The sequence below is a fragment of the Falco cherrug genome, chromosome 6, assembly GCF_023634085.1.
Source record: "Falco cherrug isolate bFalChe1 chromosome 6, bFalChe1.pri, whole genome shotgun sequence".
Taxonomy (NCBI): domain Eukaryota; kingdom Metazoa; phylum Chordata; class Aves; order Falconiformes; family Falconidae; genus Falco; species Falco cherrug.
In genome coordinates, this window is record NC_073702.1 from 55538900 (window position 1) to 55557320 (window position 18421).

Genomic DNA, 18421 nt, shown 5'->3' on the forward strand with positions numbered 1-18421 from the left:
TATTCTAATTCAGAAGTTTCCATTCTGTGTGTCTACTGCAATTGCTTTGCTCTGCTTTGCTGCTCTTGTGTGGAAGGAGGTAAAGGGCAGAAACCTTGTTACCCCTGGTTCTGTGAAGTGGTTATGAAGTGTCATCACAGACTTGGTACTGGAGTAACCCTCGCTATGTACGTTCGTTCGATGTTCTCACTTAAAAAAAACCAACAACAAACCAAACACATAACTTAGGGGCTATACAGAATACTGCTGTTCTGAGTACTGTTGTGTTTTAAACTACTGGCTTTAGCCTGTCCTTACTTCTCAGCCTCTTTGTACAGCTAGGCCTTCTTGTGGGGCATAAGAATGGACTTACACTTTTACAGCTATTTCAGCATTAGAATCTGGAATAAGATTTCCTTGTTTTCAGTGCTAATGTTTGCTGTGCTTTATACATATATATATGTATAGATAGATATGCATGTATAGGTATATAGACACACACACACATATATATAAGGTTAACAGTTATATTTTTACATGTTGGTTGTAACTATCACTTGAGACCTCAACCAACTCATAGAAAAAGAAATAGAATCCCGTTTAAAGAGTAATGTTGAACTGTGCAAACCATGATGCTGTCTTCTTAGAGTCCCCTGTTCTTCCACTAAAAACTTTCTAACTTCTGAAATGACTGGATCACAGTAGTTGTCTTCGCTGTGTAACTTAAGTTCTTGTTTAGAGACATTCTCCTAGGAACATGGTGTTTTCCAGAAAACTTGTAAATTATCATGTAATTTAAATCTGTGTAGTAATGCCTGTCCCCAAAGGATTACAAAGAAATTGCACTTGAAAAGTTTAGTTTTGGAAATTAAATACTTTTGCAGATTTTTAAAACTATATCACAATGTAAAGAAACAGTATTAAAGAACTAGGAGTCTTCAATTTTACAAGTCGGATTTTAAAATGAGAACTGTTGCTGATACTGAGAGACTGCTTATGCTTTTTGAATCCCCAGCAGAGCTCTATAAATGTCACTTTCTGATGCTGTAACTTCTTTGTTTCATGTTGCTGTCTAGAACGTAGACTAACATAACTTGTCCTTCATGGCAATGGGATGTTTTTCCTCATGTGGAAAAGCTATAGACTTCCAAAAAGATCTTTAAAGATACAGCGGAGATTAGTAGTATATCCAAGTTCTGTGTTCACTATGACTTCCTAAGAGGAAGCTGTGCAATGTTTTACTGTTACAGTTGCAACATATTTCCTGGAAGTTTGGCTGCTTTATGTTTCTCTATGTCAAAGACTTAATATTAACTCTGGTTTTCAGTTTATGAACTTTATAAAAAGCTGTGTAATTAGCAATTGACTCCAGATACGGATTTAATGATAGCATATATTATTTCTGCACTAATCTGTAAATTTCCTTTACTGAAATACGTATACCTGGAACCTGCCTTTGCAAGGTCTGATCGTTGATGTGCACAATGATTTAGGGAGAAAAATGATAACTATTACATGCATCTAACCAGCCTAAGATTCTTCAGACCATCTCTTGCTTATACTTTTTCTGCTTTTGATTTAGCTTTTCTCTATATTGCCAATTTTTTTATGAAGCTGAAGGTAAGGCTGTCAAGAAAACTAAGTGGTTACTTCAGACTCTGAGGGGAAATACTCATTTGTCTTTCTGAAGAGTAAATTTTTTGAAAGTACCAAACAGACTTGAGATTCCCAGCTCCCCTTTTCAATAGTGACCCTGACTTCTAAGTTCCACTGCCTCTCTGATGCTTGTACTACTAAATGTGCTCATTTTAGAGGTGTATCTCTTTGAAAATGTTCTGGTCGTCGGGACTGTAGTGTGTGCTGAACAATGGGATCTTGAATAAATAAAGCTTTGGATTCTTTGGGAATAAACCAACAATGCCTTCACTGTTTGCTCAGTGCATACCTTCTTTTCTCCCCCTTCCCTTCCCTCCCAGACTTAATGTTTTGTGCCATGGAGCTGAGCTGCAGGCAAATGCCGTGCTGGGGCATATTGTGAACGCTCTGCCACTGTCTGTGGGGGACAATGGCTGCAGTGTCGCAAGGGCCTACACAGGGGCAGTTGATGGCATTTTGTGGAATTGCAGTGGTGTGTGGCATCTGCTGAAATCTGTAGGATAGGCAAATGCAAAAATTCCATTAAGCTGCCAGGCCTCTGAAAATGCCATGTTGTGGCTTCATTGAGAAATGCCACAAATAGCAGAACAGTCATGAAGGAGTTGGTTAAAACGGGGAGACTGCATGCCATTCATGTTCAGATTTTAACTATGGAAAAAAAAAATCTCATCTTCACCCCGAGTACATTTTGTGAGCTGTCTGCTCTAAAACTTTGTCTCCTGTCAGCTGCCATCTCCTGTACAACAAATCTTTTCCCTAAAACCTGGTCCACAGAAGCAGGGTCTGGGCCTGCTTTTATTGCCAGTGCTTGGAAGATATGGGATGCCCTTATTTACATTCCCAGTTCCAGATACAAGAACAGATAAAACTTCAGGACTAATTGCCATTTGCTTAAGCTGCAGTAATACTGAGCCACAAGAAGCAGCCTTTTTTAAGAGTGTATTAAAATGATGATCACTCTTTGATTACTATTATAAAGTACCAGACTATGACATTGAAACTAACCTTAAATTAAAAAAGTGAAATGTTGTTGTTTTTACTGACTTCCACAGATATTATTTTTAGGAAGATTAAACTTCTTTAAGGCTGGTTGGATACTGAGAGAGTTTGTAAATCTACAGATAGAAGGCAGCCCTCTTATTTTCTGCCCCTCAAAACCTCTACAGTATAGACAGCTAGACATGTTGCTTATGTTCTGCTTACACTTGTGTGCTACTTCTACTTGTCTGTTTGCTGAATTGTAGTGGCCTGCTTGTTCTGTTTGTCTCTTGCAGATGATAATGTGCTTTATTTTTCTTGGGAGTTCATCTCGTGATTCATAAGTCGTTGAGATGTGTGCTAAAATGCTAGAAATGCAGAAGTTAACAGACATTAACACTATAGGAAGTATATTAATTTTTAGAAGATAATAATACAGGAAAAGTTGGTTTGCATGAAGTAGTCTTCAATTATTTTAAAAGTAAAGATCCAGAAAAACTAAGAACTATTTAGTGAAACTTCATGGTGCAAAACATTTAATAAATCAATTTAGGTACTGAATTTTCATTGTGAAGCCAAGTAAATTTTTTTGGTGAATTGAAAAGTATTGAAATGTCTTTATTTTTGTCAGTGATATGTAAAGCTTATGATGAACATATGTGATGAATATATATGGTGAACAGTATATCGTAAGAAAGCTACAGATTTATAATCTATTTTATTGATTATAAATTTTCCTGACTAATACCATCAAATAGCCATATCTGTAATTAAGGATTTTACCAATTTACTGATAGTACTTTTCTCTTTTTTCTTTTTCTTTTTTTTTTTTTCCCCCAGAAAAGAGCAAAAGGTCAAGTGCTGTTTGACAAAGTGTGTGAACATCTCAATTTACTGGAAAAGGACTATTTTGGGCTGTTGTTTTATGAGAATTCAGAACAGAAGGTAAACCTGTATCGAAGTTTTGTTTCTTTGTTTTGCTATATTACTACTGACATAAGTAGTTTAGTGAGGCATATTGTATTAGATGTATACCACTACAAACATTTGAGGAAACTTGCAAAACATCAATTTTAGTCTGCTGTAGACTTGCAACATGCAGGATACTGATGTACATGTTGATACCTAAGAAAGTGCCCATTTTATTTAGAGTAAGGGAATATTTAAAATATCTGCATTTTTGAGAAAACTGATTAATTACTAGGCTTTGTAGTAAAACAGTAGAATAGTATTGTAAAACAGTACGCCATGCTTACATGTTAGATGGTCAAGTACATCTAGGCTGCTGAGCTAAGACAAATCTTAAATCAGTCAGTGGCATACATTCAACTAATTACCAAAAGCAAATCTAGCTTTTCCCAGCATCTAAACATTTACAGTTGGGTATTGCTGGCAGCTGACCAGGTGGCTGCTGGCTGTTGCTTTGCCCATGAACTAAAGATATACCTGCAGTCATCTTTTCCTTCATAAAAAACCCAGACTAATAATTGCATATTGAAGTGGAAAAAATTATGTTCCTTTTAAATCTCTGTATTTGTAGCAGGGAACATCATTACACAAGTACTATACATAGTCTAGAAGCTTTTGCTTTTTTTCTGTCATCTTTCTCATCTAATTTAGGGTCTCAGTAAATCTGAATTTCTGTCAACTTCCATTCAAGTACAATTGTTTTCTAGAGTTATTTGCCTTGTTGCAAGACCTTCTGTGCAGCATCAAGCAAAATGCTCAGTCACTCTGTGTTAAAGATCCTCATATATAAAATGGATTTGAGGTATTTTTACTTTGATATTTTATTTTTGTTCTTAATTTCCAAAGCATATGTAGAAATGAGAACTTCTTTGGTGTAAGAATGAAGAGCATCTCAGTTGATCTTCTGAGTAATATTGTAATCTTAATTGTTATTTGTTATTATTGCATGTTGTCCCTTTACTTGTGCTTCTCACTATTGAAAATCTGTACTGTACACGCACAGCAAAATAACCATAAAAGAGCAGTCTGATCTGTGGCAAGAGAGAAAACGTCTAATAGCAGACCTGGTATGCTTGAACTATACCAGGAAATAGCCCAGCTGAGTAGATCCTAGGAGGTGGAATAGGGAGTCTTTGGCTTCTGAAAGTAGAGCAGGAAAGTCTGGACTGGTGTATTTAGGTCCTCTTCTTCTTCTTCTTTTTTTTTTTTTTTTTTTTTTTTTGTCTTTTTTAATGTGCTTCTAGTCAGACTAGGATTTCAGGGCATTCCTCAGTCATGTGAATGGAGGAACAGAGCACCATACTTCAAAAAGAGTCCATCTGTTTTTTCATATATCTTTCTCCACGGAGATACAAAAACTTAACTGGATGTGAACCTGGGCAACCTCATGTAATTCAGAGCTGTCTCTGCTTTGAATCAAAGTTGGACCAGTTATCTCCAGAAGTCCATTACAGCCTGAATGGGTCCTTGAGCTCCCTATTTATTGACTATGGAGGTGCTACTGTAGCAACACTCATAAATGAGGAATTTACAAAAATTAAATGAGAAATATCTGGGTAATAGCGTCCCTGTGGTTTGATAATTTATATAGGCAGGCTAAGTGTAGCACTCTATTCGGAAGAGTAGATCACTTGTCACCTGAATTATGGACAGCAGCAGGCTTTTATTTTAAAATTTCTGGAGGGGTCTGGTCCAATTTTCTATGAAGGCTAAAAAACCACAGTTGCTGGATTTTGACATCTTCATACAAGAAAGTTCAGTGTTATCTGGAGAAACTTAAAGAGGAGTCTTCCCTAGCATATTTGCATTTCCTACCTCCCGCTTCCTATTGCAGAATTAATCCTAATTTCTGGTGAACTGCAGGAACTACAAGATTTTGAATGCCAGTGAGTAACAGTGAAGGAGGGGTTTTTTTTTAGATATTTGCTGGCTGGATAGCCCATTTGCTCTAGATTGTACCCAAAGTGCCATTACATGGATGGTGCTATGCCTCTGGTTCAACTCCGAGTTGTGATTACTAGGTGAGTGAGAATACCTAGGTTTTCAAAGAATTTGGAAATGTGGGCTTTGGCATGAATCTAGTCACTTGGCTAAATGTTTATGGTCTTTTATGGGTTGGACAGGCTGTACTGCAATGTGCATATTTCTATAGGCTTGCTTATTTTTTTTTTCTGCTATTGTTACTCAAGTTACATAATTCAAAGCTACTGCAGTTGTATAACATGACGTTTGGAAGTTCTTACACCGGTTATGTTACAAACTTATCCTGGTAACATGAAGGGTAGCTACTGCAGTGTCTTAATATGGCAGAATTATTAGTTGTGTTCTGAGAAAGTTTCCCCCTCCCCAACTGCCTTTTCTTTTGTGCTGGTAAGTTTGAAATCATATAGCTTCACAGAATGTGCTCAGTAAGACTGTAGCACTGATTTTTGTTGTTAAAGGGTATTTTTTTAATACATGGATGAAGACCATTTAAATTGTCTTCAGCATGTTAAATATTTGTGGTATGTTTTTAATGAATGCTTCTGTTTTAGGACTTTAAAGTGTCTGAACTTTTTTCATTCTTTAAAAAAAAAGAAGAAAACATTTAATGTGTTATGTTTTAATTTAATCAATAGATGGAAGTGGGTGGTGCTGAACAGCTGTGTTCAGCAATAGCTGCCAAAGAAAGCTTGGGGACTTGGCCCTAAAACCAGGAAAAGCTCCCTCTCTTTTGTTCACCTCTGTAATAAGTTTGAATTCTTTTTTTAGCTCAGTACCAGTTCATTCTGATGCACTTTTTTCTCCTGTTATGACTGTTGCCTCTTCAGATTAAAATGCCATAAATCTCTGACGTCCAGACTAGTCAGTAGTAAATGCTGAATTATTATGTGTTTTTCTCATTCTTGTGCACCCATCACAGCTACCCATTTATGAGCCAGCTGTTGAACTCAATGGCAGCTGTGGGGTGTGGAAACTGAATGCCAGGCACTCTTGTGAATTAGAGCTGCTCCCTAATGCACCATCGGGGTACCATTGGAGGAGGAGTCCCATTAACTTTTATCTAGGAGTATTCTGTGCAGCTGTGAGAGATGTTAGGTCTTCAGGTCAGACTGATTTTTGTTAGCTTTAATACACATTTTAAAGCTATTTAGGTCAAATTACTCATTAATGACTTCTTGTTTTGCAAATGTTAATTTTATTAGTCTAAAATTTAGTTAGCGATTTCACTGCATTACACCCTCAAAAGTTCATGAATGCTCCATTCACACTGTAATTGGTCTGCAGAAGTGTTAGAAAGCTTCTGCTCTTATATTCTGGGCACCAGCTGGAAATGCTGCTTTTCTGGATCTGTACAAAATACTTTTGTACTGGTAGAGAACATTTTGTTGTTCTGTGACAATTCATTACTTTGTCTCATCTATAACCTTACCATTCACAAATCAAACAAATAGATTTCTGCCTACTGGAGCAAAGTAGCGTGTATACACTTTGTCTTTTGTTTTGAGAGACAGACCTGTCTATTCTGCATTGAGGTCTGTTTCAGGGTAGATTCTTTCATTAGTGTTTGCTTTATCCATAACAAAAGGCACAGATGCAAAAAAAAAACAAAAAAACACCCCTGTAATTATGCCTATAAATAGAATATAAGCATCTGATTTTATTTGACAGAATGGTAATGAAAGTTGGTAGCAAAGTCTGCTTCCAGTAAGCTTACTCCAGGTTTGGAAAATCAGAAAATGAACTGTACAACTTCTTTAAAGAAAGGATTAGTCTTCTAATCTTACAGCATATTCTGTACTGTAAGTTCTTTTCTCCTACTTTATAGTGATAGAAGATAAAGCACTGAAAGAAACATACTCAAGAATCCTCGTTTTCTGCTGCAGTTATGCCATGCTCTATTCTAGACTTACTTACTTTGTACTATACTTTGTATAAAATCTAAGAGTTTAAGCTACTTCTAGTTACCTTTGTAATTGGATGAATATGGCTGTGTATCATTTTGGAATGGAAGTCATGCCAAAACTGAAAACCTAGGATGATAACTGTAGCTGACCTGAGTCTGAGCCAAAATTATGTGAAGACTTCTGTTGTCTTCCAAGGCATTTCCATGTCAAAGGTCTTCCAGCAGATAACAGTATTTCTGATTTAAGCAGAATAAGTGGTAATACAGATTTTTTGGAGAGGTGTTTTATATCTCTTCCTTCGTAACAATGTTATGGACTGTACATCTCTGGAAGAATTATAGTAGCTATGAAATGTAGAGATCACAGATTCCTTAAAGCAAGAAATGTGAAATTGTTCTTTTTAAGTTACATCTGTAAAAATGATAAAAAGTGGACTTTGCCTTTATTTTGTAAGCAGTATTTGTCTAATACCTTGTCATGGTTTAACCTCAGCTGTCAATTAAGTACCACGCAGTCACTCGCTCACTCTCCCCTGCCACCCCTAGTGGGCTGGGGAAGAGAATCATGAAAAAGGTAGAACTCTAGGGTTGAGATAAAATCATTCATAATAATAATGATGATGATGATGAAAAGGAAGGAGAAGCAGAGAAAAATAAAAATCCAAAGGGAAGGGAAAAAACAAATGATGCACAACACAATTGCTCACCACTCCCTGACCGATGCCCAGCAAGGCCCTGAGCAGCGATCGGCAGGCCCTGGGTGAATCCCTGCAGTTTATATATTAAACATGATGTTCTATGGTACGCAGTATCGCTTTGGCTACTTCAGGTCAGCTGTCCTGGCTGTGTCCCCTTGCAACTCTTGTGCCCCCCCCAGCCTTTTTGCTGGCAGGGCCTAATAAACTGAAAACTCCTTGACCTAGCATAAACATTACTTAGCAACAACTTAAAACATCAGTGTGTGATCAACATTATTCTCATACTAAATCCAAAACACAGCACTATACCAGCTACTGGGAATTAAAAATAACTCTATCCCAGCCCAAACCAGGACATATACAGATCCTGCATTTGTGATGAAATCAAATTGCACCAAGGTTTTTTTACAACAGGGAACTTAGTATTTTGGGTCATATTCATACAAGCCACATCCTTTATCAGCAAAGGTCACCTACATTAAGGATTTGCACTAGTGCAGAAACATGTAGTTCCACATTTTCCTAATCTATACAGACCCAGCCTGGCATGTTTTGCCTCCTTGAAATAAATTTAACTTTGGGTGGAAAAGCCTGTAATAAAGACTGAGGGAGATGGTATTGGAAAATAATTGTTGCATTTGGAGTTTGGTAGTGTAGACTGAAAGGTGAGTCACATCATACCCAATATCCACTGCTTGCCTAGGTTAGGCAAGAAAAATTGGTACAGGTATGTCTCTAAGTAATGTTTCTGCTGGCACTGAGGTCCCCTCTGAGTTTAAAGCTGCTAATAGGTGCAGTAATTTGTGGAAATACAAAGGTTGTCCTTGACCTTACAAGTCAGTTGCTAATTCTTCCCTACTTTGAACATCTTTGTCTTTGAAATGTGTTAGGTCCTGCTGGCAGGCTGGTTGTGTGCATGTGTTTCTTCTATCGATATGCTTGTGTATGTGTGTCTGGCCATGGGAAATAAAGGTTCAAACACTGTATAAAGTAAATTCTCAGTAACTGCAGTTAAAAGGCTTGTGTTGCTAGTGTCTCATTCAGTCTAACATCTATGGGTGACATTAGTAAACTGAATTGTCTGAGTTACTGATGAATATACATCACTGATTTCTTAGTCTCACTTCCCGAAATTATATTTTTGGATGATCAGTCACAAAAAAGTCTCATTGCACATATCAATAGTAACTGAAATGCTATGAGCTATTTAACAGGTTGAACAGATTATATCAAAATATTTTTGGTATTGGGGATAGAGCACATTTAATGTTGAGGCTTCTGAATATGAAAAAGTGACTTTATTTGCACTGCCTAAAATAGAGCTGAGTATCTAGATTTGAATGTTACCAGCGTATCAGTATTAACGTAATACATGTTCATAGAGAACTTTGCTTTGGGGAATCTCAGGTAAAAAGCATGAAAATTGATTAAGTTTTTCCAAGCACCTTTGAACGTTATCAGAACTAAAATATATATGCCTTAAGGGAAGTGATGGGAATAATAAGTCTCTGGAGTTCACGAGAAATGTTGCCTTAAGTAGCTCTACGTGGGTGTTTAAGCACAGACATGTAGAGGCTACATAGCCATTTCTGAGAAGTCTGCTTATGTCAATAAGAGGAATACAAGAGAAAATTGTATTTGTCAAACGTAAATTGCTAGACCACCTTCACTTGAAGACTTTTTAAAATTACAGGGCGTTAATAGTCTAAAGTAATAAGACAACCATGAAGGGAGTGGCATTACACAGTTTCATCTATGTGCATGGGTGGGGAGACCTGCTAGCAAGTCACAAGTTCAATCTTAGAATTCTCTGGGTTATTTTAAAATGGAACAGATGTCTGAACAATACAAACTTTAACTGCATTGTATGAAATTACTTCACCGTCTTCAGTCTGAAGTGATTTTAAATGCTGGTTGTGGGTTTTTTTCAGAACTGGCTAGATTCTTCGAAGGAAATTAAGAGACAAATTCGAAGTAAGTACTGTATTCAGATATTATGCTCCTTTTATTTCCTCACAGAAATATTCTTCATAAACTCAGTAGCCTGGATGTTGACTAAATTGTATACTTACAACATTAAAATAACTTGTATCTGATAAAGACATATTCAGCCTTAGAACGGAAAGCTAAGCTTCTATTTCTGTCCACTGTCCAAGAAGGGGAGAAAGAATCACTCAGCCGTGTGCTGTAGAAGTTAATTATTATACTGGCTGCTGCCCCAAAATTTTCCTCTGATTTATCTGACTAATAGTTGACCTTTTTGCATCCTGAAACAGTAGATGTTTTTCAACTTTGTGCTGATATTTGGGTTATGGGATGGAGAATGTCATCTTGCATCTGGTCATGGTTGTTGCTACAGGGCTTTATAACTTCAAAAACTCACCTGAAGAACATGAAACTATAAAAAGAGAATCAATACAGAACATTGGTATTTTTCCATACTGATCAGGATTGATCAAAGCATTGGCTTTTTTTGATGTGTCCATAGTTTCCAGAATGGAAATGGAATAGAGAGCATAATCTTGGAACATCTCACTACAGTGGTTTTCAGACTGAATCTGTGTGAAAAATCTTTATATATTATATGAGAAAAATCTCAATACACAGAATAATTTATTTTACTCTGTTTGCATAAAACTTGCCAAAACTCTTCACTAGCCAGGTAGCTTTTGTAGCAGATAGGGGAGTGAATGGAGAGTAAATTTAGAAGATACTTGTCCTGAGTCTACGTGACGCAAAATAAGTAACCACTAAGAAGTGCTAGACAGCCCTCACCTTTCCTGAAATTCTTGTCATTGCTTTACTTATATGTGGCCAATGCAGGGTTTTTTTGTTGTTGTTTTGTTTTTGATGGAAACCTTCTTTTGGTAGCACCTGATAGGAAATACAAGCGGGGAGGAGATGATGAAAGTAAGATCTACATGTCTACACTTCCAGCACAACAGGAATTTAAGTTATTTAAGAAACTGATTCTAACTTGTAATTAACAACAGCAGTGTGTTATTTACAATGATAAATGGGTCGTTTCTTTACTATTAACTTCCCTTTTTTAAGGCAATACTCACATTTTCCAGAAATCATAGTGGTGTTAAGTTAGTTTTCTTTAGACCTTTCCCAATTGATGAGATCTCTTACTAAGAAAGTGTGGTTTATATTTTCAGTAAAGAAATGACAGTCACAGAAACTTCCTTGGAAATTTTTTTTTTTGTCTCACATGCTCTTGTATAAGCAAACTAGAGCTATTAAAATGGCGAATATACTAATATACTTATGCAATTAGAGGCCATCCTTTTAATTAAAGGAAAAGTTACTGGTATTGTAACTTCTTATTTTTCAGGTCTTCAGTAAAAACCTATTAGTTGTCCAAATATGTGGGCTAAGGGCTGTTTGGTTTTAATATTTGACAAAAGATTGAGGACATTGATACTTATTTTTACTGTCTTAATGCAAAGACAGATTTTATCCCCTGGCTACATAAGTATCAAGTAATGAGGCTTTTCTTTGTTCTAAATATATTTTGAATCAAGAGTGGAAATCTTGTGTACAAAAATAGTAAATTATAATAAATTTAAGGTATCTGTAAAACCTACTGGTCCATTTGAACATTCAAAATGAAGAAAATTTCTTTTTCTCTTGTACAGCACAAAATGAAGCACTAGCATGCTAGATAAGCATATCTGGACAAATACGTTCGTCTGAACACACAAAAGTGACAAATTTGGAAGTGGAGTTCAGAATGTCAGTTGCAAGTTAATATGTATAACAATCTCTGTCTCTCCCTTACATGTGAGCAATACCAATACTCTAAACATTGGGCATGTATGTACCACCTGTGAGTGGGGAAGATAAAGTGAGAATCCTGTAGTTTCCCCCAAGCTGTGTTCTGCATCAGGCTGGCTGTTGCTAAATCAGGGTCCTCAGGCCTTCTGTGTGATCTCTTATTTGTTCAGGTTGGCTTTTGGCAGGGCAGTTATGTTGGATGCCAGCAATTACGGATGTTACTTTGGCTAACGAACATGATCCACAGATTATTCTGTACTCAGGGCTGCAAAGGTGGCAAAAACCTTGTTTGCTTTCAGCCAGCCTGATCTTCAGGAAGATTAATACTTTTTTAAACTCTGTAATTGGACATCTACTGGCATGTGTTAAAACCTCTAATTAATTCAGTCAGGGACAGGTGGGTTATTTACATTTCTGTCACTATATTCTTGAAAATTGCTACATCTAGTAGTTTCAGGCATTTGCAAAATTGAGAACTTTAGTTTGAAAATTGTGATGATACGATCAGTAGCAACTGACCTTGGAATAGTCAAATCCCAGACTTTACAAAGGGTACGTTCGTTCACTCTTGTATAAAATGTAATTTGAGGATTTATCTGCATGAGATGTACATGCAGTTAGTCTAGAACACATGATATTCTACTCAGTTTTGTCTACAGGTATTTTCTTAACTCTCATTCTCAGTGTAAAATAATTGAATGAGTAAGCTACGTCAACCTGGTTTCGTCATAGGGTTTAGTGCAACTGAAGATCAGCCTTTTACCTGCAATTTAAATGTTCACAGTTATGGATGAATATCAGAGATGTCAATGTATAAACCCTCTGTTTTGGCAAACCTAATTACTTGCTTTTGTTGTTTTTGTAATGAAAGGTTATGAAACTGAGCTATAAACCTGGTTATCTTTCTCTTCACACAAATTCTGAAACTATTTTTGGGATATAACCTGGTTTTAGTGTGGATGTAATTAATTCTCTTCCTAACAGAAATTAGGTTTGTATGCTGTGCAGAATAGTTTAAATCCAAGGCAATGTTATGTCAATTAAATCTATTTCTAGTCTGCAGCACAATTAGTATTTTTATTGCAAAAAAATACTTCCACATTGCATATCCTGTGTTGTGTGTCTTATAAGACATGGAGAGGATTTGGATATTCTGAGGGCAGAATAGACTGCTATAGGGTTTTTTGTGCATTCTCACCTGATAAAGGATACATTTAACTGGTTTTGTTCTTGAAATTAGCTGTAAATTGTGTTACTGTCTTTTGTCAAGAGAATTCTTATTTAGCCAGAGAGATTCTAGAAACTCATCCCTATATCCAAGATATGACTAATCTGATCTAATTTAGGTTTACTGTGTCCACCTAAAGTAAATGCACTTCTTTTTTGAAGGAACCAGCACTTTCAGGAGGTGAGTGAGTGCATTCTGAAACAGGTGCCTGAGAGGGAAACCAAACCAAACGTCCTTTTCCTTCCATTGGCTCTGAAGGGTGTCAGTGGTGTCATGCATATAATTAAATCTCAGCAGTCTAGGGCTGAAAGGAGTTAATGGTTATGGTGCTAGAAAAGTTGTTTTCTTTTTAGAAAGGAATGAGTATCTGAAGGACTGAGGACAGAAGACATTAACTATTGAGGGGTTTGAGGGAAATCATCTGTAATTCTATGGAAGTGCATTAGAACAGATGAAATTGTACAATAGGTAAGGTAGCAGGTGATAAATCTTGGGCTGTAAGTTTAAACCTTTATTCTTATTCATGCTGAAGACTGTTCTCAGTATCCTTATGTTAATGGGCATCCACTCATTCAGATTGGGGAATTCAGAAACAGCCAAATCCAATACTAGCCTAGTCTTTGAGGCATATTTAGCTAGCAATTAAAGTAGTTCTAGGAATGTCATGTAGTTGAAATGGAGTTTTTTACATTCTTGGTTCTGTGGGATATTCTGCAACACAGCCTAAACTGCTCAGGAAAGAGGATGATACAGAAGAATAATTATATGGTTAAATAGGTATATTTTCCAATTACACAGTAGACAAAAATATGATAAATACACAAATATAGTTCTGTGAGAATTTTACAGCACAGCGTTCTAAAATATTTGAGCAATCCAAAGTTTGTATTTAAAGTGCTAAGGAAGGTTAGAATTAATTTATGAAAAAGCTTGCATTTTGAATGTACAGTTCTGGCTGTCTGATATTAATGCTAACAAAATTATGCTCAGGCATCAAAATATGGGGGTCACTTTATGTAAATAACCATATATCTGTAAAGGCTGTAGCTAATTTTGGTCTAAACTAATCACACTAAAGTTGAGCTTGTACTTGGTGAAGAGAGCTAAGTACCTGTGACAAGGGAAGAGTTATCCTGCAGGACTGCTTCTGTATGTCTACTAATTATGAGGAATGATTTTACAGTTTGGAGATGCCTGAGTTTGTGAGCTGAATCTTGTCAGTCCAGCCAGGACTGTCTATAGTCTGCTTTTTATGCATTTTTGAAAATGTGGACTGGATATAGATCTTCCTTATTTCTTTGATTTTCCTGACAATAATTTAAGAAAAATTATAGAAGCAATTTTCTTAATTTTATGGGGCTCTTTTACATCTACCTGTGACTAGTGTAACTGTCCTTGTCACACAGTGCCATAAAAATCCTAGCTAAGACACAAAAGATCTCATGAGTGAAAGCCAGAAAAAGCAGTTACTGGAAAAAAAACCCTCACTGATTTCCCAGTTTAAATGGGATGAATCATGTTAATTGTATGCTGTTAGCTGGTTGGCTACATTGCATTCTTTTTTTCTAAGAATGTGCTTAAAGTTTCCACAAAAGCATTTTTGAGGTAACAAGCTGGCTAGAAAAAATTTTGACATTTCTGTAGCCCATATTATTAAGCATCGAAACAGAGAGCCTTATCAGGGACAGAATGTTAAATATAATTTTAAATATCAGATTTACTGGGGTTTTTTTGTCTTGACCACCAGTTTAAAGCACCAGTAATAGTGTGCATTATTGTGTGAAGACAGTTATGTTTGTATGCCTCTGTTATGCAGCTATAAACAGTATGCTGCAGCGAGAAGTATATAGACTGTGCACACTGTAATATACCTGCTAGTCGACATTCAGGGGATAAATGTACTTTCAGTAATTGGGCAAAATATAAGGTCACCAACTGTCCAGAAAATACTTAGTGAAGTCAACTGCAACATTCTTTCAATAGATTAGCTATGGAATTAGTATGAGGAGACATGTGAAATTTTTCACAGTTGATACGTTTGGAGTATTTTTGCTCTTTTTAGGTTTTTATAGAGAATATAGGGTTTTTTCCTTTTTTTTTTTTTTTTTTTTTTTTTTTTTTTTCACATGCTGTCTTGGTCTTCTGGCTACAGTGCTTTCTGAAAGCTAACTGTAGAAATGCTGACAAGAAGGAGAAAGGAATTCATCTGTGACTAGTTTAACTGCAGTTTTAGATGAGGAAAAATTGCTTCATACCAGGAAAAATCGCATACTTCCAGGAAAACTTGAAGACTGATTTATTTTTGGTTTACCTGTGTGGAAGGACACATACTTCATCCATTTCTCCCCGTTCCACAACCCTGGTAACATAACCACTCTCCCTGAACACAGTTTGCCTAGATATTTTGACCCAATTGCTTCTCATCATCAGTTTGGCTTACTCATTATCAGCAGCTTTTCATTAAATGATGCTAATTCCCTGGGAGATAAATGGTAGAAGTGGGCTTATCTATTCCAGCTTTAATTCTGTTTGTCATGCTATATATATTAATTAGTGTTAGACATTTTTTAAAGGTATTTTAGGCTTTTCATTTAAGGAGTCCTGCCTTATTTTATAAGCAAAGTTATTGTTCTGTTCTAGCAAATAATTGATAACTGGGAACACAAAGGTACACTAAAACTCTGAGCTCTCAAAAGGAAACAGTGACTTAGCAGCCAGGTGAAGAATGAGGTTCACACTTAAGCAGAACTTGAAGTGCTCCAATGAATAGTCATGTCTGAAAACCTGAATTAATTTTGAAATGTTGAAAGACATTAGAAATTTTTACACAAAGCACCCCTTCACCTTTAATAGCTGTGAAATTTTAAAACAGGATTTTTTTTAAGAAAATAACCCTAAAAAAGAAGTCAGTTTTCTAGCATTATGCTGAACACAGCATTTCAGTCTTTTTTGTTGTTAAAATACAAGTTTTTCAAAGTATGAGTTATCTGTGTATGACAGAGATTTAAAATTGTTTACGTTCCAAAATTCTTCATTAATAAGCTTTATAAAATGATTACCTTTTTTTACCGAATATTTTTTCTGCTAGGTCTTTCACCAAAATATTATTTGCCTTAGGAGAATAGGGTCAAGAGACAGACATAAATGGCTACTGAATTGTTTTGATATTTTTATTTTTGTCTTTCTTCATAATTTCTAACAGATCTGCATTGTAGTGTTTATGTTTGGCAAGATATGATAAAGCTCAACTGCATTTACTTTCAAGCAGCATGCAAAACCAAGTATTAAATTCTTTTTCTAGACTTCTGTTTTGGGATTTTCTATTACATATGTATGTTTGCAATGTACTTAATAAAATCTGTTTGAATTAGGCAAGTTCTACATTTTGTCAAGTTATTAAATTTAAAACTAGAACTATGACTAAAGGCAACACTTTATGCTCTGTCAAATTATTAATCTGGTTTCCAGCATGCTTTTGCTCAAAAAAATGCATGTGGTCTTAACAATTCTAACATATAGGAATTTAAAATACCATTGATATTAGAGTTGCTAAAGATATTGTTTCTCAAAATAATATTTTAAAGGAGGAATGGCTAATATTTTTTTGTCTTACATGCATTCTGTATGAATATGAGTAATTGGCATATTATCTTTCTGTTGTATGCAATGCAGACCTCATTTTGACATCTCACATTCATAGCAATACGGTCTCTCAAACTTGGAGGAGTTGGAAATAAACACAAGTGCAAATGTCTTTGAACACAGACTATCTTAAAAGTGTTAATATATTTGGTAGTTTTCAAATATATTTGGTAGTTTTCAAATTAGATGTCTTCTGATACTTACGTTACTCACTGTAAAACGTTCTGTAGAAATAATTTTACATGCTGGTCTTTCACTGTATGTATATATAAGTTACTACCTGATAATGAAAATAATGTATGCTTTTTAGTAATGTACTGAAAAAAAAAAAAAAGGGAAAAAACCTTCTTGTTTTCAGTGATCTAAGATTTATATGACTGCATGACATTTCATTTTTAGTAAGGTTCTTCCTTTGTTTGCCTCAACTTGTTTGAGGTTAACAACTGGACATTTCCCACATTTAGGTTTACCTTGGATATTCACCTTTAATGTGAAGTTTTATCCACCTGATCCTTCACAGTTGACTGAAGACATCACGAGGTATGCATAGTTCCTTATTTTAAACTTGAAAATTACTGTTAGTTTAATTTGAAGAGCATGTAAAAATTCTTCTTCAGTTCCTGGATGCTGTAACGTTTGGCTGTTACTGTAGACACTATAGATGTTCTTACATCCAGTGCTTTTTGGAACAAGGTCGAAAACGCAAAGTGAAAACTTAAGGAAGAAACCTGAGAAAGAAAGTAATGATAAGTGGGGATATGATTTGGGTAGGAAGTAAGATGCAAATGATTATATTTCAAAGGAGACAGTGCTTTATTTTAGGGCTACTGATTTATTATATAGCAAATGAGGATGTGAGGGTATTGATATTAAGAGCAAAACTCTAGGGCTCCAAGGTACTCAGCAATAAGCTAGGCTAAGTTGGTGAAAATGTAGTTTTATACATGTGCGTACCATAAAACATAATAAAGCCTGAACATAATTCTCTTCCAAAGTTCTTAGAAAATACATGGAATGCATTGGATATTAGGAACCTAAAAGGTAGCATTGCAAGACTAACATAGTAGATAGAGTATGGGGAATTAATACTCATTTCTTCAGGAGTTATGGAAAACCTAAACACTTATTTTTGGTTTGGAGTTGGCTGACTCTGCTGAGGCAGGATATATGTTGCTTCATGTCATATCAGGTCGGTCTTCTGCACAAAATAAGACAGCTACACAAGTGTGTAGCCGATATATTACTACAAATAATCTAAGACATTTATTCTGTAGTGTATTTAAGAGAAGCTGTCTGTGTTTTCTTTGAAAATTTTCAGTGAGTTGATTGGCTTTTCAATTGTGTGTTCAACTGATAAAGCATTTTTATGGTTATAGCTTAAAGCTAAATTCCTTAAAATTTAAGCTTCACTTGTAAAACTTTTTTTAAAATTTACATTAAAAATCTGTGCTAGGGTAGGATGTCTACTGATTGTTAACATTAAATTTGGTAGAAGGCTGTATGCAGTACCTGAAATATTAAATTCTACATACACAATCTAAGGAAGGCAATTATGAGTTCAATAGTAAACTAAATTTCTTTTGTTTATTACATGACTTAATTAGC

At 35.6% G+C, this 18421-nt stretch overlaps 1 protein-coding gene across 22 annotated transcripts in view; it reads left to right on the forward strand.

Moving 5' to 3' along the window:
• Nucleotides 1-18421, forward strand: part of EPB41L2 (erythrocyte membrane protein band 4.1 like 2) — a 123760-nt gene that overhangs the window by 66492 nt on the left and 38847 nt on the right. For all 22 annotated transcript variants that reach the window (XM_055713387.1, XM_055713403.1, XM_055713392.1 and 19 more), the window contains exons 5-7: nucleotides 3454-3558; nucleotides 10098-10140; nucleotides 17281-17356. In XM_055713387.1, coding sequence (XP_055569362.1) covers nucleotides 3454-3558; nucleotides 10098-10140; nucleotides 17281-17356 — 224 coding nt within the window. The remainder of the gene's footprint in view (nucleotides 1-3453; nucleotides 3559-10097; nucleotides 10141-17280; nucleotides 17357-18421) is intronic.